Source organism: Homalodisca vitripennis, chromosome 5, assembly GCF_021130785.1.
Source record: "Homalodisca vitripennis isolate AUS2020 chromosome 5, UT_GWSS_2.1, whole genome shotgun sequence".
Lineage (NCBI taxonomy): Eukaryota > Metazoa > Arthropoda > Insecta > Hemiptera > Cicadellidae > Homalodisca > Homalodisca vitripennis.
In genome coordinates this window covers 136,253,267-136,273,020 of record NC_060211.1, presented here as the reverse complement: position 1 = coordinate 136,273,020, position 19,754 = coordinate 136,253,267, and the positions used below count along the sequence as shown (strand labels likewise).

The 19,754-nt window shown below is 30.6% G+C and overlaps 2 protein-coding genes across 2 annotated transcripts in view; one reads left to right on the top strand and one right to left on the bottom strand.

The window, feature by feature from the left end:
• LOC124362921 (cullin-2) overlaps positions 1 to 5,924 on the top strand; it is a 33,950-nt gene extending 28,026 nt beyond the window's left edge. The window contains exon 15 of the mRNA XM_046817814.1: positions 1,339 to 5,924. Coding sequence (XP_046673770.1) covers positions 1,339 to 1,467 — 129 coding nt within the window. The 3' untranslated portion in view covers positions 1,468 to 5,924. The remainder of the gene's footprint in view (positions 1 to 1,338) is intronic.
• A 6,227-nt stretch (positions 5,925 to 12,151) lies between these two features.
• LOC124362919 (NADH dehydrogenase [ubiquinone] 1 alpha subcomplex subunit 1-like) lies at positions 12,152 to 19,325 on the bottom strand. Its single transcript, XM_046817812.1, has 3 exons — positions 19,071 to 19,325; positions 17,089 to 17,175; positions 12,152 to 12,314 (listed from the first exon to the last, which is right to left on the bottom strand). Exons 1-3 carry the CDS (start codon positions 19,170 to 19,172, stop codon positions 12,288 to 12,290), a joined length of 216 nt encoding a protein of 71 aa, XP_046673768.1. The 5' UTR covers positions 19,173 to 19,325; the 3' UTR covers positions 12,152 to 12,287.
• Between the last annotated feature and the right edge of the window lie 429 nt (positions 19,326 to 19,754).

Genomic DNA, 19,754 nt, shown 5'->3' with positions numbered 1-19,754 from the left:
GTTTTTTGAATACATTGATATATAACATGAACAATTTAATTACAAAATTGTATTTTATACGGTTTTTTAAAAAGAGAACTGTAAAAGCGCCAAAAATGCTGTGGCACTAAGGGAATGGGTATGTGGCACTGGGAGGGTGTTAACCCTAGAACTGGGAATGGTGTCACTCTATACTGGCGGCTCTATTTAGGATGTATCCTAAATTATTTTTGAAAATATTTCAACATACAACTGCTTAGCACAATAATTTTACATTTTAACTTTAAATGCATAACTTATTCTAAATTTTGCCCCAATTCCAAAATATACAGTTATTCTTAACTTTTACCTCAAAATGTATTTGTTACCTAGCTTTGTATGAAAAAGCCACATTACTGTTTTTTTTTAAAAAAGGTTGAATTGTAAAGAAATATCTTTCATGGGTAAACATAATCTTATGACTGCAATTATACTTATGTAGGTATGATAGTTAAAACATAAATAAAATAAAAAATAAATTTGAATCCTAATTTATTTACATATGTACAATATATACAAAGTTTCATCTTTCACTCAGCATCAATGGATTCCACCCTGCATTTGTGGCCTCCCTGACGAACTGGTCTGGCATAGTGTTCGAGCAGATGGTAGGATTTCACCAGGTAGAAGAATAACTTCTCTCTCTGATTTACACATTGTGAGAGAACACTTACTAGGATATCACGTCTGCCTCATGGTCTGTCAGGTTTACCTCAATGCCAGAATAAACTTCATCATCACTAGAAATGTTATGATCCAAAACAAGCTCTCTAAGATCACATGATAGGTCTCTAAAATTTTCACCCATAATGAAGAGCTAATTTATAACATAAAAAAGGTAAACCACAGTAATAACAACACTAAAACATTATAAAATACATTTTCCCACAAATACTATTGGATTCGTAACTCCAAACACAAAACCCAGCACTTGTTTACAGTTTCAAAATAACAACATGGCTGACGTAACAACACAGCTGACACGTATTAACGGTTACATCATTAGCTGACCGTTGAGAACGATGTTTGATGTTGTACGATAATCAAAGTAAGAACAATCATTTATATGACCTTAAATACCTAAAATTTAAATAATTGTACATGTCTACTCGGTCTATAAAACGTCTTCATGCCAGCTGTAGGGATAACAAATTTTGTTATTATAGAAATTTATTTTTGCTATCTGTTGATTGTTCTCAACTTAAATTTTAAAATTATAGCTAAATTTCATCTGTGCCTAAAAGTGTCAGAATAAAGTTAATTTGAGAAGAAAATTAAAATTGCACAAAATCTCTTCTGATTTTTTATTGTTTGTTTCAGGTACTCAGTCAGTCTAAGGCGTTTGCACCTGCCATCAGTATGATAAAGAAATGTATAGAGGCACTAATAGACAAACAGTATATTGAAAGAACACCAAACTCATCGGATGAATATAGCTACGTCGCGTAACCTTGCGGTTCTTCATATTTATTTTCTGTTGTACATTTATTTCAAATTTTTATGCTCAAAGTCAATATTTATGAATATACCTAAATATAATACAAATCTTGTTTATTTTACCTCTTATATCTTGTACTGCTTAACAATCTTTATATTATTGTTTAAAAATTTGAGTACTAAAATCTTTTGTGGGATTGTTTTGTTTTTAATTTTTTCAGATTTTTTGAGACAAACAAGCCTTTTTCCTCTCAAACACTATTTGTCCAAAGTTTATATAGTTAAAAAGCATTAAACTTTGAACCGTAGTTGGTTACCAATATTATGATTACAAGTTTTTCTTTCTCATTCATCATGTGCATCCTTTTACAGTGCTGAGCAAAAATATTAGCCTCAATTACTATACAGAGAGATCTTTTCAAACCAGTTAAGCAACTTGCCAAACTCTGTAAGTATATTGATCCCATGTAGGTTAAAAATTCTTTGATAAAGGATATCAAGGATGATCTTGATAAATTTTAAATAATCAACAATTTAACAGAACTCTAATTTGATGAAACCGCGTATTATTAGTACTTAAAAATCATGTGTAGTAAAAATACGCTTGTATGCCACTCTTTAAGAGGTATGAAACTCAGGATACCATTGTTTAGTTGTAATTATTAATAATGGATTATTGTATAGGAAAACAGGAATGTTAAAAACATTTTCTTGTTGTAAAACAGTTGAAATAACAATATGATTATTACTTTATTTTTTAAAGTTCATTTTTGGCAGTAGATTATTCGAAAGAATGGCAGGATTGTGGGCTTTTGCCATCATGAAGTGTTGCAAAGATCCTAAAAATTAATTAAGTGTGCCTAAAGCAACGTGCCAAAATCAAACTCTAAGAACAGGAAAGTCACTCCTTACCTGCAGAGGTACGTTTTTCATGCTGTGTTGAGCATTGGTGTTGTGGCTGTATTGTTTTTACTTGACATTAAGTTTCAGATATAAAACAAAGCTTTTCTGCAATTGAGTTTGACTTTGGGGTGTTCAGTACCATGTTGATTTGTTATTGCATACTGTTTTTTTTATGCAACTCGTTTTTTTTTTTATGATTTTGCACCTGAAAAAAGAGCAGATACCAGTTCTGAAAGCTGTTTGTAAGTTTTTTGTTTTTTTATAAATAACAAGCCTTTATCTTGATCATGTTTAATTGTGCAATAAGAATCTAAAAAATTTGATTAAACATGCAAAAAGCGTTACATGTGCAGAAAGATGACCCTGAATACAACAAAATAGAAAAGTTTAATGTCAACAAACCCATCACAAAATAAGAAAATGGCTAATATTTGAATATGATTTACAAAGCATCACAATGTGTATACACTAGGAACAAGTAATTAGTTACGAAGGTCATCTTGTAGCCAAGGCATTACAGTGTGCATGCGAAATGAAAGAAATGAATGATTTTAGTTTCATGTCTCTTTACATGATGAATTTCAGACAGCAGTACTGTGCTACATAAGTATTTTTACCAGTTCTTTCCTCATGATGTCTCAATCATCCTACACTAAGAAATTTAGTGGTATTTTATCTCTCCTATGTGTTCCCCCAATAAAAGCGCTATTTGTAGTATAAACACATTTGTTCTGCTGTTTTAGGCGTGTTTAACTCGAAGAAGAGATTAGGTACCAGTTCTTGAAATTATGCCATTTCAGTTACTTTGTTTTACTTATAAATGGCAAATGTCTGAAAAGTTCTTTTCACCTTATTTAACTACTTGACATATGGTTTTCCTGAAGTATGACACAAGTATTTAAAATCTTTATTACCGATGACAATGATTAAGATATATAATTTTGAGAAATCAATATTAGTAACAGTTTATTTTCTATGTAAACCATGCCTCAAAATATTGTTCTATGCCAAAACGGAGTACAAAACAAGATTTATGTTTTCAGAATATATTTTTGTTTACTAGTCATTGGATCTTCTGAATACTTCTGGGTTTTCCATATAAATGGTTTCTAATAAAACCTGTTTTCAATAATGTAAACCTCTTAGGGTTTTTAAACAATAATATGTACTGTTTTACACATACATATTTATGTAACCTTAAAGTTAGATCATGTGTTTTCATACCTATTAGATAAACCTATTTAGTGATTCCTTTCATTTGCTTGGCTGTGAAGTTTATCAATCATTAAGTAGATTTCAGATTAGCGGAAATCAACAGGTATGTGATTAATACATTGTTTATAATTTACACCACCATAAGGAAAGGAGGAATATAATTAAATATAAATTAATAAAATACTTTTCTTTCATTCAAACAATTTTTTGTACACATAGCTATAGCGTTTGGAGAGTAAATTTTATTTTATTATAAACATTTTGCTTTGCCGTTATTAACAAACTATTTAGTACCTTTGGATTTTAATTTGAATGAAACAAAAGTACTATCATTTACAGAGTAAATTTTTCTGGATCAATATTTATAAATGTGTAATGGATTGTACTGCTGGAATAAAATAAATCAACTCCAAATTGCCAACTCAGGAAAGAGCCAGTGTCCTCATATTGAAGACATTAGTCAGTTATTGAGTCTGAGGTACTCTCTCCTTATTCTGTTTCACGACATTCTCACACAATTCAGAAGACTACGAGGATGGGTAAAATAAGACTAAAAAGGAGATTGATCGTAACTTTAAAAAACAAATCTTGCTAACTAAGAATCAGAAAACATTTTAAGGGAGCTGTCTAGAAATTATGATATTTTTAAATCTGAAAATATCAAAATAAAATGAAAATGAAAGTATTACATGTATGGATTTGAAAGGAACATTATTTTAGTATATTTTTACACTGCCGTTATTCAAATTTAGAAATTTACTGTAATTGTTCACAATTTTTTCAATAATATCACGTTAAAAAGTTGATACCTTAAAGTGCAGCCACTAATTTATACTGTTGTGCAATTCTTCCTTGCCTTGAAGAAGTCTTCCTCTATTCCTTAGTCAGTGTCTCACAGTTGACACATTTTGACTTATTCGTAATTACTAAACTCTGTTGTTAATATATTATCCTACAAAATGCAATAAAATAAATACTTTCTAGACAGTTCTCTAGTGTTTTTTTTTTTAAGACGACAAAAATTCAGGTTTAAAATAAGAGTTTTGATAGTGTAAGCTTCCCTTTACCAAATTGGAAGTTGCTTCCTTTTATTCTCAGACTTTAAATTATATACAAATGAGATACCCACTGAGAGAGAATGCAAATATTTTTTACTGAAAAATCCCACCGGGGGATTTTAAACCGTAAATAAGGAAGTTATTATAGCAAAATTATCATATTTTATAATAGAACAAGGTAGAGGTACGCCAACTCGAGTGATGTAACAGACTTGCTGAGGTTGCAAGCAAAATTTAAAATTGAGAAAATTTCAAAAGTTGTCACGAAAATGACACATCATAGAATTTATCCTAGTAAAGTTTTTATGCAACATTTTAAATCTAAATATGAAATCTTTTTTCTACATTTCTTGTAACATGATGCATTCAAATTTTTGTTTATTAAACTGGGTTTCATATCATATCTAGTTCAACAAATTTCAAGCCTATAGATAAGTTTTTTTTAAGATATCATCCGGACAGAGACAAAATTGAAATGTTTCCAGCTCCACGAGTTATAGGCTTGGTTACAAACTCAGCCAATAGTTAAAGGTTTTTGTATAGACTCAACTGGAAATCCCCCAAATTAAAACAGTACATTGTATCTAATTAAGTGTTTGTAATCATTTGAACTAGGATTTTAATACTTACATTTTTACTTATTCAATTTACAGAGGATTTTTTTGCATTTTAAATACAAATCCTCTGAACGTTTTGTATAATATTAAATAATAATGCTTAGAATGAATGTGGTGTTCTGTGTTGTCTTACTTAAGCAATGATTAAAAATTTATTATTGAGTAAAATATACCAAATATGTTACTAGTAGTATGTGTGCACTTCCGTTCTGTGAGTTTTTCTTCTTTTATTACTCCTGTCCGTATGTCTCACAAAGAAAATTTTCACATACAGATGAAAATTATTCAAGCATAGATACTTACTTTTTAGAGTTTTTTTTTTACTTTTATTGTTAGCGAACTCTTAATTTGTGCCCGTTCTTTTACCACTTTCGGTGGAATACGAAGAAATGCTGCTAAGCTTTATATTTCATTTATATTGTAGTATATATTCATTGTAAATAATGTTACTAATGCAAGTGTTTGTAGAAGTATTTTGGATTGTTTCAGGCGTTATTGCTGTTGTTTTACTGTGTATGTGTCTTTGTTTATATACAATAATTAACAAAACCAATGTATAATTTTTATAACTTTCAATAATTTATAAATTTTTAAAGTGCTCTTTTTTAGAAGAATTAGGGTACCTACATGACATGTTTGAAAATATTTAATGTAAATAAAACGAAGATATCTTTAATCATTTGTTCTTTTATTTACATTTGCGCCTTTATAGTTCAAATGCTAAATGTATGTATATATTCAAGGTGAGTTGTAAATGCCCATTTCCCACCTACTTATTCTATACTTCTTTAGATTCAATGCTGAATCAATACCAATCAATAATTTTTTGCTGAACATGTTTCCACAAACCATTTTTTTCTTCCATTGATCTCAGATATTGAGGGTTTAAAATATTTAAACTCCTTTGCCATGTTATAATAATATTGTACACAAATATGGTATGCAAAAGATCACAGGATTTAAAGATAATATTGATGTAAAATCTATATTATTGATTCCAGCAAGTAGTAGTGAGCATCTTTTTATGACATTTAAACCAATTAATTGCCCTTCCATCCATAAATTTGAATGATGGTAACGAATAGCAAGAGAAAAATTTTCATTATAAAATAAAAAGATAAAACTTGTTAAAAATAATTATTTCAAAAGCAATAACATAAATAACTAATTTGTGTTTTAATTGATTATTTAAATTTTTAAAAATAAGTTTCAAAATCTTGGCAGTACATGTCAGCTACATCAAAATATAATTAATCTTTACTCCCAACAAATGATAAAGCAGTGGTTCACTATTGACATATACCACGTCCATCCACCAATATGGATGTTTTCCACATCTAGAAGCATCAAAGCTCTACATATCTCTGGGAGGTTCTAAAGATCAACTAACAACTGGTCTGTCACTTACTAAAATTCTTAATATAAACACATTCAAAAATATTGGTTTTTCAATTATATCTGCCAACTGGGCAATCCTTCAGGGTATAATCAAGACAAAGTGTGATTCTTGAGTAAATAACTAGAATGAAATGTCGATGTTCTTGCACTTCAGGAAATTTAAGCAATTGATATTGACATCTCAACAAGGTGATCTATTCCAGGCTTTAAATCTGTAGGAAGCATTGGCCACAGAAGCTAGGGACTGGTTACATATGTTATACAATGTTATTAATCCTTGAAAGCTATAAATAAGCCATCTCTTTATGGTCAGCTCATTGGCCTCAAAGTTATTCGCAACAACTTGTTTTCCTGCTTACTAGTTCAATCATCCAAGTCAGTGCCAATGATCAGGAAGGTTCCTAGTGTTCCTTCCCATTCACAACTAAACCCTGTACTTTGTTTAAAACTTGTTATTGGCAATGGATGGTTTCAAAGGATTGTTGGGGTTTAGACATTTGCCATCGTTATGGTACATATGTATGTGTAACATATGTCACATTTTGTAACATACAAAGATGGCAAATGATTATCCTGTTATTCTACCGAAATACAAATTCTCATCTTAAAATCTTTCCCTTCATCTCGGTAGAATATCAATAGAACAGATTGGGAAACTTTTTAATTCAGGTTGAAGAAGAGTATTGGTATCATTCCTATTTCAGTTAAGAATTATGATCCATTTATGGGGCTTGTCTACGCCAAATGATACATGACAAGAGGTATAGAATGCATACAAAGATGCAGTACAGAGTTGAATATGCTGAGTTTAACACCACTGGAGACTTTTGACACAGGGGACCTACTGATGAGATAGTTTGATGAGGCCAGAAAATAAAAATGTTTCTAAACATTTGGAATCATGAATTTTACTCAAAATAGCTGTAAGGCTGTCCTTGCTATGTAAACTAACTCACAACCGGCAAACACATCAAGACTCCTCCTGTCCACCAAACCTAAATGAAGTGGATTGTAAGACTTTCAAAGCGACTGGTCAGACAGGCCTGTTTTCTACAAGTTTAAGAAAATTTAAATGATCGCATCAATCTCTTCTTGAAATTTCTAGACCAGTCACTACTCACAAAGAGCTTGATGATGTCGGTATCAGTGTTTTATAAACATGTAAAACTGCAGACATATGAAATATTCCTTAAGGTTTTAAAACATGTGGACTCAAAACACTCTTTTCACACGTGCCAGTTTTGGACAGATGGAAAAACCCAGACAATAAATTACTGTACATTCATTTTAAAGCAAGTCTTTCACACGTAATAAATTTTTCCATAAGCTTTTCATCATTAACCAATTTTTTTTCATGAGAACATTATCAATCAGTGAACAGTTTAATACTTCAATGATTAGGGAAATTGCTATTGAGTTATTGTGGTGATTTTACTGTCGTCGACAAAGTCGGACCCAAAATCCCTCCCTATATGTGGGTGCATCCTATACATCAGAAAAGATAGAAAGTGGGTTTTTATTTATTTGAAGAGCTGGAGAATAGCAAAAATAGGTTATCTAAAAAATATTTACATGTAAATTTTGACTTTTAATGAAATGTCTGAAAACAAATTACTATCTCTTTTAATGGGAGTACACAAAAAATGAGAATTTTAGACAAACTTGTTCAATTAAATGTAATAAAAGAAATAGTATAATATCTTGTATTAAAATAATACTCACGAGAACATTTGTTCGTTTGTTTTCTAAAAACATATAAGCCGTATTCCCAAAATTAAAAGTGACAGAATGTACTATAGTTAACAAATCCAAGAATAATTTTAATAATTGAAATTTATTTTAAAATAAATAAATTTCATATACTTAAACATGTCTCAACTTTTTATAAATTGAGTTTATTTATGTCAGTCATGTTCTTATTTTAATAGGTGAAAAATGCTTCTTAATTAAATATCAAGGATAGTCTTAGAATAATTACACATGTTTGTACTGTTATTTTGGGTTTTTGCCCCAAATGCAATCCATAGAACCTTATATTAGAACAATATACAATATTAGTCTACAGGGTGTAAAGGTGTAGTATGTATTTATAAAGGACTCAATGAACCCTTATACCACAATAACACAACATGCCTTGTATTTTGTAATTAAAATTGATTAAAATAAATAATTCAACAAAATTATATTCACGTCATTCATAAAATACTCTAATTATTTCTTTAAATTTGACCAAATGTAAGCAATGTCCCAGAGCTGTAGACTACTTGTTCCACTGTGCTCTGCCCAACTAAAATCCAGTGTGTGTGTGTGTAAACATGTATTTATTTCTGTAGCACTGTAATGGATGAAGTATGGCATGGCGCCGGCCATTGCATTGGCAGTGGCCGACTGCTGCCCGGCACTGAACAGTGACTACTCTTTTTTAATCGATTTTGAGGAGATAAATTTTAACTGACTAAAACATGGACTGTAGAAAATAAACAGTACAAATTTAATTATATTTAAGTTGCAATGAACACAATTCTTGTATATTATATATATATATATATATATATAATATAAAAATATATATATATATTGAATTTTATTGAATAAAGATGTTTAAATTGAATTTAACTATACAACCAATTTTATCGGGATGTGTATATTAGAATCATATGTTTTCTAGTTGTTTTGTTTTCATAGTTAACATTTTATTCGTCCTCCTCCGTAGACTAATGGTTATGTCTCGGCTCTCTAACTGAGAGATCACGGGTTCAAATCCCGGGGAGGGCCAATCATGGTATAGACACGAAACAGTGTACTTTGAAAAATAATAAACCAGTGAACATTGCAGCCTACATAGCAGAAGCTGAGGCTTAAAAGAGATAACATTTTATTCCTTCTAAATGTAAATAAATTAAATAAGGTTTTCATTTTGGAGCGGTTTTAAGCAAGCATTACTGGTTTACAAACAACTCGTCTTATTATTAATCTTAAAAATAAATAGCTTATTTTTATAGCAGTTAAATGTTAAAACATAAAATTAGGCATTCAGTACATGTAATCATTAACCTAGTTGTGTATCTTGCTTAATAAAGCCTATTCTAGCTAAAGGTTATTACAAATTTCCATTTCACAGACTAAAGGAGGTTGTAATGTAGTGAGGTATATTAAAACTAATCTGTACATATTATATAAATTCGATCTTCCATACATCATAGTCATGGACTAAATGCACCTCACAAAATTTATCAGGGATGAACTATGTGTTTACATATTGCTTACATGCACTTCAGAAAGGATTGAAATTAAGTGGAGTTTAGGTTTACCCTTGGACTGTTTTTAATGATACACAGTCAGTTTCTGATTGTGGGAAATAAAACAGATCTGATATTGATACAGGATCAAGTGAAAAGGCATAGAAAACACTGTAATTAATATTTAGGCTGTCGTAAATCTTAATATTTAGTTATAGAACAGTAACACAGTGCTTTGTTTAGTATATACAATGCTCATTTTGTTTTAAAATTAGCAGTAAGATGATTTTTTATTACTAAGCACAAAAATTTTGTTATAGATAGAGCTTTACTAATTTCAATGTAATAAGTACCAAGGTCTTACAAAGAATAATAACAATCTATATGAATAGACTTTTACTGAAAAGTTTATTTGGGTGTGCACTAAGGCACTAAACCGATTCCAAAGTTGATTCTGAATTTTTTTATTAGTAATAAAAATTAGGAATATTAGAATAAAGAATACGCCTAATCAAAATTTTTTTCTGATTTCAAAGTTTTAAATAAATTTCGAACTATTGCCTTTATTTCAATTCTTTGATGTTTGTAGAGAAATCATACAAGACTATTTCATTCACTATAGTTTCAAATAAGCCTTAATCTTATATGAACATTAAAATGTAATGATGTTTGTCCTGCAGTTTGGTTTTGATTCCACGGAGTGCAAAAAATTTTGTACACAATGAGAATACTTCTTCACCTAGATTATACTGTATTTTGTAGTCTAAGTGTCTCTGATGTCAATTTTGAGCTTCTTCGTCACCAACTTTTCAGCTCCAAAAGTCAAGTCTCTGACGGCATCAGATTCCAGACACTGCACTAAGAGGGATGTGAAATAGATCTAAACTTAACAATCCACCTTTCCCACCATAGCTACATTATGTGTAGACAACTCGGTTGTTCCACCGATTTATGCTGTGTCGCTGCATTTACCCATGGCCGTGCAAAGTAAATATATTTTATTGAAACAAGAATAATTTATTATGTAATCCCTTGGCCGCAACTATAATCTTGATAATTTTGATTTCACTGTAAAAAGCCATCTCAGTTTGCAACTTATTGCTAGCAATGATTTAACACAGTATGAACCAGTAAACAAGAACAGAGATAGCACTAGTTCAAAATACATATATAATACAAGTCCCTAGGAAAATTACTTTAAAGGCTCAATCTATACATCCTTAGTATAGTTATTTGCAGAGCCATGGTCAGCACGTGACATGGACCCGAGAGACAAGCTATTTGCACTCCCTTTTACTGGAATCATCCAAACAAAACATTACCCAATAGAAAAAAGAACTATTTAGATGATCATCTCAGTATCCAGGACCCAGATTTCCTATCCATTTGCCACTTGAACTAAAACAATGCAGTAAATTAAGATGATGGTTGCTTGTATATCCGAATTTAGACTTTTTGTACCACATGTTACATAAACTTTATCAAAAGGTTATATTTTCTGAAGATAATTTTAAATCCTAAGCTATTCATCCTTTTTTATATATTATGTGTAAGTAAGTGTAATATGTGTGATTTTGATTCACATATGCTTTTGTTCATTACATGAAACCTTGTGTTCATATATGATTACAGTACATGTGGTAGATAGTACATACAATTTTTGTCATTAATTTTTCATGTGTATGTTTTGATATTTTTGTATTGTAGTTAGTATTTTGTGCATAATCATATAGTCTGTCATTTGTGTATTTTATTTAGGTACAAATTCATATTATAGTTGTGTCTCCATATTGATAACGCAATGAGTGACATTGTTGGCTGTCTATAAGTATTTTACTGAACTCTATAATTTTTATAGGTTAGATCGTCTCACATATTTTTGTGTGCAGTGTTTTTTTACAACTTATTTTGGATTTACGTAGTAACATCTTTATACATTTTGAGTCAGGAAGAGAGTGGCAGCTCAGCGAAGACAATCACACTGGCGACCAGTGTTCTTCCTCCAACACTTTTGACAAAAATAGGTTTCTTGCGCATTTCTAAACTACTGGCAAACAGCAATAAAACATGCTCTCCTATGTTATAGCAGCGGTAACTTCAATATATTCTTAAATGTACATTTTTTACATTGTGTTAAATAGAAAACTCTCAAAACCCAATATTACTCGTTTCACTCATTATACTAAGCCCCTTTCTAACTATTTATTTATTCATTAACAATAATTATTTAATGTAATATTCCAGGAAAATAGGATAAAATGAAAAATAATCTTACTTTTTCTTTACTTTAGTACAGGTGAACCACACAAACTCAAAATGGAATAACAGCAACTTTTACTTAAATCAAATTGTATTTACAAAACTACTAACAGGATCATTATGTTATTAGGTAGTCTCTGAAGTTATTCATCTGGTATGGCTTCTAATCCCTGAAAATGAAAACACATTATTAGTTTTATAATTAATAAACTAAGAGATATAGGGAAATGTTAAAGTACGATTTATTTAATAGTACAGTTACAGTAAATTACACAACACAATCCACTATTATACATGTGTGCTTGATGATTTATGTCATATTTAAGTTACTACTCGTCCCTACACTTCTCCGATTCTTCTACGGGCCAAGACACTCAAACTATAACTCTGAAATGAATCAATGTCTAAAAGAGACTAAAATGTAAAATAGATACAAGAATGCAACATTTGATGATATGGGGCCTTAGTGAAAAAATTTAACGTAAGAATAAGCACATTCAAAAGGTTTACTCTGTTTTGCTGTTTGCACCAAGCTATGAGTTGTTTTAGTTTTTTTTACATGGATTTTATAAAAAATGTTAAGTTTAGTCATTCACCTATCAGTAAAAATATGAGACAGAGAGTGTTGGACAATGAGTGAGTGATTATTTAGTGATTGGTTTAAGTGGTTTCACCCATTGTTTATCATTTCATAAATTTTAGTTTTTTTTGTTTACTTTTATGCAAGCTAATGTTTTTCAAAATCTTGAAGTAAGCTGTAAGCTTTTTTTACTGTTTACTTATAAACTTAAAAACAGTTACAGATACAATTTAATTTACAGTCTATGCCTAACATATTTCTTTTATAAAGTACAACATACTTTTTAGTGATACGAGCAAAAATCATGATTCACAATATTTCCAAAACTAATGATAAGAACTTTATTTTTGAAGATAAATGTTGAATATTTTGGAGATATACAGGGTGTCCCATGAAGAAACGGAGAAACTTTTAGGACTTGTTCGTACGGTGAAAATAATGAAAAAAGTTCATATACACATAGGTCCAGAAACGCTTAGTTAGCGAGCTATAAAGGGTGAAAGATTTCGCCCAGATTTCAGTGCCACCGTTAAAAGGGAGCCCTATTAAATTATTTTGGGCGTTACCCAGGACGTAAAATTTAATTTATATTATGCAAATTGAACTGAAAAATTGAATAAAATTGGTGCCAGACCTCTAGCTGCAGTAATTTTTAAGATATCTGAAGAAATACGCAAAATTCGGTGTCCAAAAACAAGTTTCATTTAGGTTTCAAGTAGATTAACTTTGTTAAATGAGTAACAAACACGTAAAATTCTTTAACAAAACTTGTAAAGAATTAATTTCTTAAGATAATGATGTAAAATAAGCCAATAATACGTAAACTTTAAGAAAATCTATTTTTAATTAAATAAATAACGTACGAAGAATAGACAAAATCGGTTACACTTTTTTTCTTACCAAACGTAGCCTACATGTTTTTATAAACTTTTATTTTCACTTACTATTGCAAAAAAATAAATGCAAACAAAATAACTAATCTTAGTTTAGTAACTGTTCGAAATTCCCTCCTTCACAATGCACACAGCACTCTGCTCTACGTAAAATATTTGTGGTGGCTCTGCGAATTATGTCTGGATTGTTTCTTATACTGTCAAATGCGTTGCGAATTCTAACGAGTAATTCTTCCTTGGTATCAACTTTACGTTTATACACCATAGCTTTGATATGTCCCCATAAGAAGTAGTCAAGAGGTGATAAGTCAGGCGATTGTGGTGGCCAGTTGATTGGTCCACCACGCCCAATCCAGTTCAAGAAATTAGCATTCAAATGATTTTCTTAAAGTTTACGTATCATTTTTATTGGCTTATTTTACATCATTATCTTAAGAAATTAATTCTTTACAAGTTTTGTTAAAGAATTTTACGTGTTTGTTACACATTTAACAAAGTTAATCTACTTGAAACCTAAATGAAACTTGTTTTTGGACACCGAATTTTGCGTATTTCTTCAGATATCTTAAAAATTACTGCAGCTAGAGGTCTGGTACCAATTTTATTCAATTTTTCAGTTCAATTTGCATAATATAAATTAAATTTTACGTCCTGGGTAACGCCCAAAATAATTTAATAGGGCTCCCTTTTAACGGTGGCACTGAAATCTGGGCGAAATCTTTCACCCTTTATAGCTCGCTAACTAAGCGTTTCTGGACCTATGTGTATATGAACTTTTTTCATTATTTTCACCGTACGAACAAGTCCTGACAGTTTCTCCGTTTCTTCATGGGACACTCTGTATAAAAAAACTATGAGGAATTTTAAGAGGACTGTATTCTACAAATATAATTGTTTTCAGTTTTTTGTTATATTTTTGTTCTAATTCCTTATTTTATTCTGAACATGAACACACACATACACACAAATATATATATATATATATATATATATATATATATATATATATATATATATATATACATTATTGGTATTTGGAGGTACCCTTAACGAGTTATGATTTTTTTTTATAACATTGTGCAAGTTTACTTCATCGTAATTCAATATAATATTAACAGATGCAGATAGCTGAAAAATAAGTTTATTGTTTTTATAACCTGAAGTTGTATCTGGTTCAGAAGTGGTTATTGCAAGTTGTTTTGGTTAAATATTACTATTTTCTTTCTTTCTTAATGTACAGTATTTTTTTATTTATTGTGACAAGATGCCTAGATGTAATAATAGAATATTTAAGAAGAGAAAGTATGCTGGAATAAAGAAGTGTGACGATAAAGATGGTCCTTTAGAGCCTATAACACCTAGGCCTAGTCAGAAAATCAACCAGTGAAGAAAGAAGAGAGAGCATCAAAGAAAAAGGTTTCTAATAGTGATTATAGTATTTTTGTAGACAATTCTGAAGGAAATAGATGTTATGGTAATGAAATCATTGATTTGAATCTTTTGTCAAATGTTTTAGTAACTAATTCTGTGTGTAAACAGTGCAGTACTGATTCAATGCGTATAACTAAATTAGGTTGTCAGAATGGCCTAACCTCCAAATTAGCTCTAATATGTACGTACTGAATGTGATTATGAAGTATGCTGTTTTAATTCTGAAAGATTTAGTACTGGTGTGTGGTAAAAGGCTATCTGTATTTCACATAAATGTTCGGTTGTTTTCACATAAAAGAACTCATCACTAAATGCTGTTTTAAAAACTATTGGCATAAAACCAGCACAATATGGTTAAGACGAGCGTTTGATGAAGAAAGAGTTTTCGGAGAAAGCCACTACAGATTTTGAAAGAAAAACAAGACAGGCCAAAAGACTTAAAAAGACGAAGCAGCTTGACAAGGAAGAAGAAGTCAATATGGAGCTGAAATATTCCGAGATAATGCATGTGCAGTTTGTTTTAGACCTGGCTTGCAGTTATTTGAGTTTTTCTGAAAACACCGTTTTTCAGATATAAGGTACTATATTTTCTTTAAAAGTGTATGAGATGTATAATTCAAATTTTCAGGATTTGTTTATTGAACATATATACAGCTGTGGAACCTTTTATTTTGAATGTAAAAGCAAATATGCTCTTGCAATCGCTAAAAATATGTAAATATTGTTAACAAAATAAACGTAATCTATTGAAACAAGTATATATATATATATATATATATATATATTTTACAGATATGTAATAGATTTAGGTCTAAAATGTATGTAAAAGTGTAAGAAAATAGTGGTAAAAATTTCAGCCAGTTATGAGTAACCTAGCCTGAATAAATGTTCCTTATGTTACTATGGGGAGTATATGGGAAATGAAGAAGTATGCAGTAAAAAAATACTCAATTTAAAGTGTGAGAAATTTTTAGTGGTAATATTTTTACATCAAACTGAAAAATTCATCATAAAATATTATATAAGTAATTTTTTGCCTATGCATATTTAATAAGTTTATTTTATGTGTTTCACTTACAGCATTTATTTACGTACATAACAAAAAAGGGTACTTTGGGATTATACCAACCACACCAGTATGAAGAACACAAAAATATAAATTTATAGAAACAAACATGATAGAACGAAAAAACAATTGTTTAATTATAAAATTACAAACATTTCCAGGTATTGTGTTTGGTATTGTTGTCGCTGTTATCTTATCTTTCTCGAGAATCCCAATTAGGGCAGGGCGCGGCATCACATGATTTGCATGGTACATAATTGCCTTTCCATTACAATTCAATTTATATTTCTGATCAGCCCCTCTAGAATTTGATATTTTACTGATAGGTACTATCTCGAGGGATGTTTTTCTTTCGCCGACATCAGCGCGGGGCAGCACCGGAGGTGCTGCCGAAGCCCGCGCTGATGGCCGGAGGCACTCGCATTTTGGGTGGCGGAGTGTGATCAAGAATAAAAACAAGTTTTGAGTGTTTTTTCAATAAAGAGTTTAGTTTTAGTTTGGTAATGTTTGTTTTTGTTGAATATCGTGTTTGGAGAAATGTAGAGGTAAAACACGGAAGTATAACAAAGCAACGCACCAGCTGAACGGGCGGCGAGACTGCAATCACGTTATCTACTAGACCGCTCGACTTTGACCTCTGTCTGAGGGTGGGGAGGGGTTTGCGATAAGACAATTCCTGTTTTATATTGACGAAATATTGTTCTACGCTAATTTAGTAATCAGTAGAAGCAAAATGTCAAATAAAGATTCATGTCTGGGTGTGGTCGGTATAATCCCAAAGTACCCAAAAAAGTAATTATTTTCATCAGTAAATAATGAAACCGTGATAGTTTTTGTGAACAGTCAAAAATTTTGAATTGTAGCGTGACCTCTTGCATGCATATGTGGAATTCCTAGCATACGGTCTAGGGATAGTGTATGGCACTGAAAAGATGCAACCAAATAAAACATAATAAAGATGAGTAATGACTCACCGCAAGTACATAGGTGTTGCCAGTGAGTCTGTTGTCTCTCAAAAATTGTCTTCTATTTATCTCGGTTGTCAGGTCTCTACGGCAAGGCTGCAATACAATCATTTTATGTAGGTTTGAATAATGGAATAACATTGAAAAACTACATGTTAACTAAACGAATTTATAAACAATAACTAATCATAAGTACACAATCTCACAGATATTGCAGTTATTTCCGGCTTAAATCGAATGCTAAGTTATTACATATTAATCAAATATCTTTTATAATTTAAATAAATGTGTAATTCTTCTTCGGAGAATACATTTTCTCCTTTTTTCTGAAACTCAATGATTTTATGCCTTCATCCATACTTTATAATTATAACGTGTTTGACAAAGATGTTCTGCAAAATTAGATTTCATACTATCTGTATTGTGGGATTTTAAGGCTTATATATGTTTCTTAATTCGTAACTTGGAATCTTGACTTTCTGGCCAATTTAATAATTTTGACAATCACTAAAATTAATTTTACAAACTCCAGAATTTTGAAAATAGCCGAAAATGAGACTACAGTATAATAAGCGGCCACCAACACAATCGGATTATGATTATTAATTTTAAATATCGATACTATCGAATACGACATTTGACCTATAAATATTCATTGCCTGCTTTCTTTATCTAGACTAGTGACGTTATTACCAGCTGTTGCTAGTGACGTCATTACCACCTGTTGTTATCTCGCTTATGTAGGAGAAGGTTAGTAACAACGATAGTCACAATAGCGATTGGTTCAAAATAATTTTATAAACACTGAGCAATGTTTTAAATGGTTACAAGAGAATGACCTTGCTCCTTTAAATCCGAAGGGTAGGGTACGATAAGCGGAACCAGTTTCTTATATAGAAATTGGCAAACGATATTACTTAATCATAATCAATCGATACTGATTAATTATTTTGAACTATTAACTTAAATAATCTATATCAACAACTGTAAACACTTTAAAAAAATAATACACATAGGGTAATATTTCAATTTTACATTTGTATTTTTGATTATTAAAAATAGCAGTCAATTTTAGAAAACTACATGACATTGTTTTGAAAGATGATAAGACATGTTTTTCGTGGCTTGAACATGTTGGACTCGTTCCGAAAAACCCATTATGTGAAATTTGTGGGAAAGAAACAACTGTAACTGTGAGAGGAGCAAATATAAATGGTAGTCTTCAGTTTTCCTAATTATGATTATAATAATTTGTTTGATCACTGTAAATATTGAACTCATATTTTTAATTTAAAACATATGATTGTTATTGAGGACTATAGGTATTTTTATATTTATTGATAGTCTAGGATTTGAGATGCGAATATTAGGTATCGATGATTTCATTCTTCGATATAATAAACCGGGTCCACTTATCGTACCCTTCCCAATCCGAATTGTCCAGTTTGTATTGAGATGAAAACTAGAAAAGAAAAGTAAGAACAAACATGATGTATCTAAAAACAATCTTGAAAAGACTTTTTTGAACATTCTAAATTTGGATGTGAGTATAATGAAAAATCGTGTACTATTTTAGTTGAAGTCAAACAAACTATGACTTTTAATTATTAATGAATGTACTTTTGACGACATTAGTACCTGCAGAAATGCTATTTAAGATTGGCTAAAGTAATCGAAAGTACTATGCTGCTCTTTAAAGTAGCTTTAGATCTTTATAGCTAATGTAAACATTATCCCCTACTTTTTCTCTAGATAGTGAAATTTTGCATATTTTAAATGTTAGTTTCCTAAGATTCTTATGACAAAATTCTTGTTGTTCCAATCAAGGGCAAGAAAATGCTTTCCAATAAAAGGACACCTAAGGGCAATAACTGTCATTAGTTAATCATTCCAAGCCTAACCCAAGTAAATTTGACTTATACCAAATTATCAGTCTCTAATATTTTATTGATACCCAAATTTTACTTAAAAGAAAACAGAAAAGTACTTACATTCCCGTTTTGAAAAAATTTATGGACAAAATGTGCAGCCACTGGTGGGATAGACAAACAAGCTGTCATAATAGCCATCGTGGGGAGAATTTCGTACCACATGTTATTAATTAATTAATTTGCTGGTGTTGGCTTAACAAAATTATTCACTTTTTTAACAGAGGCTTAAATTAAGATGTTGACATATACTGAACATATATATCTCCAACGTCCTTTACCGTTCACCAATTGACATTCTCTCTAAACTCAAAAAATACAACAGCTGATTCGTTTCGATTTCATTATCAACGACGCCGAGCGTCTTGATAACATAGAGAAAAAGTAATATATATTCTACAAAGCACATTATACAGAGTGGCTTCACCAGTAATGAAATTTGATTGGGCATTGGATTCTAAGCCCCACTATATTATAGTTTCTCCTATTTGAAAAAATAATTCAATATACAATCTAAAATATAAAATTATAGAGTTGATTTATATGTGATATTTCAATATGTATTAACTACAAAGTAGAGCATAGGCAGGACGGTTCCAGATGTAGGACTCTGAGTCTGATAGATATTGCGCGGGTTCATGCCCTGTCTGTGAACAGAACTTTTAACCTTGGGCTCTACTGATTACTCTCTTTGATCTGTTTCATCAGGCCTTGCACATGCCTTTTGCTCACGAAAGAAGGCAGAAT

Coding starts and splice junctions, on each gene's coding strand:
- LOC124362919 (XM_046817812.1), bottom strand. CDS start 19,172: ATGTGGTACGAAATTCTCCCCACGATGGCTATTATGACAGCTTGTTTG. Junction 17,176..19,070: donor AATTTTTTCAAAACGGGAAT/GTAAGTACTTTT, acceptor ATTGTATTGCAG/CCTTGCCGTAGAGACCTGAC. Junction 12,315..17,088: donor GCAACACCTATGTACTTGCG/GTGAGTCATTAC, acceptor TTTCATTTTCAG/GGATTAGAAGCCATACCAGA.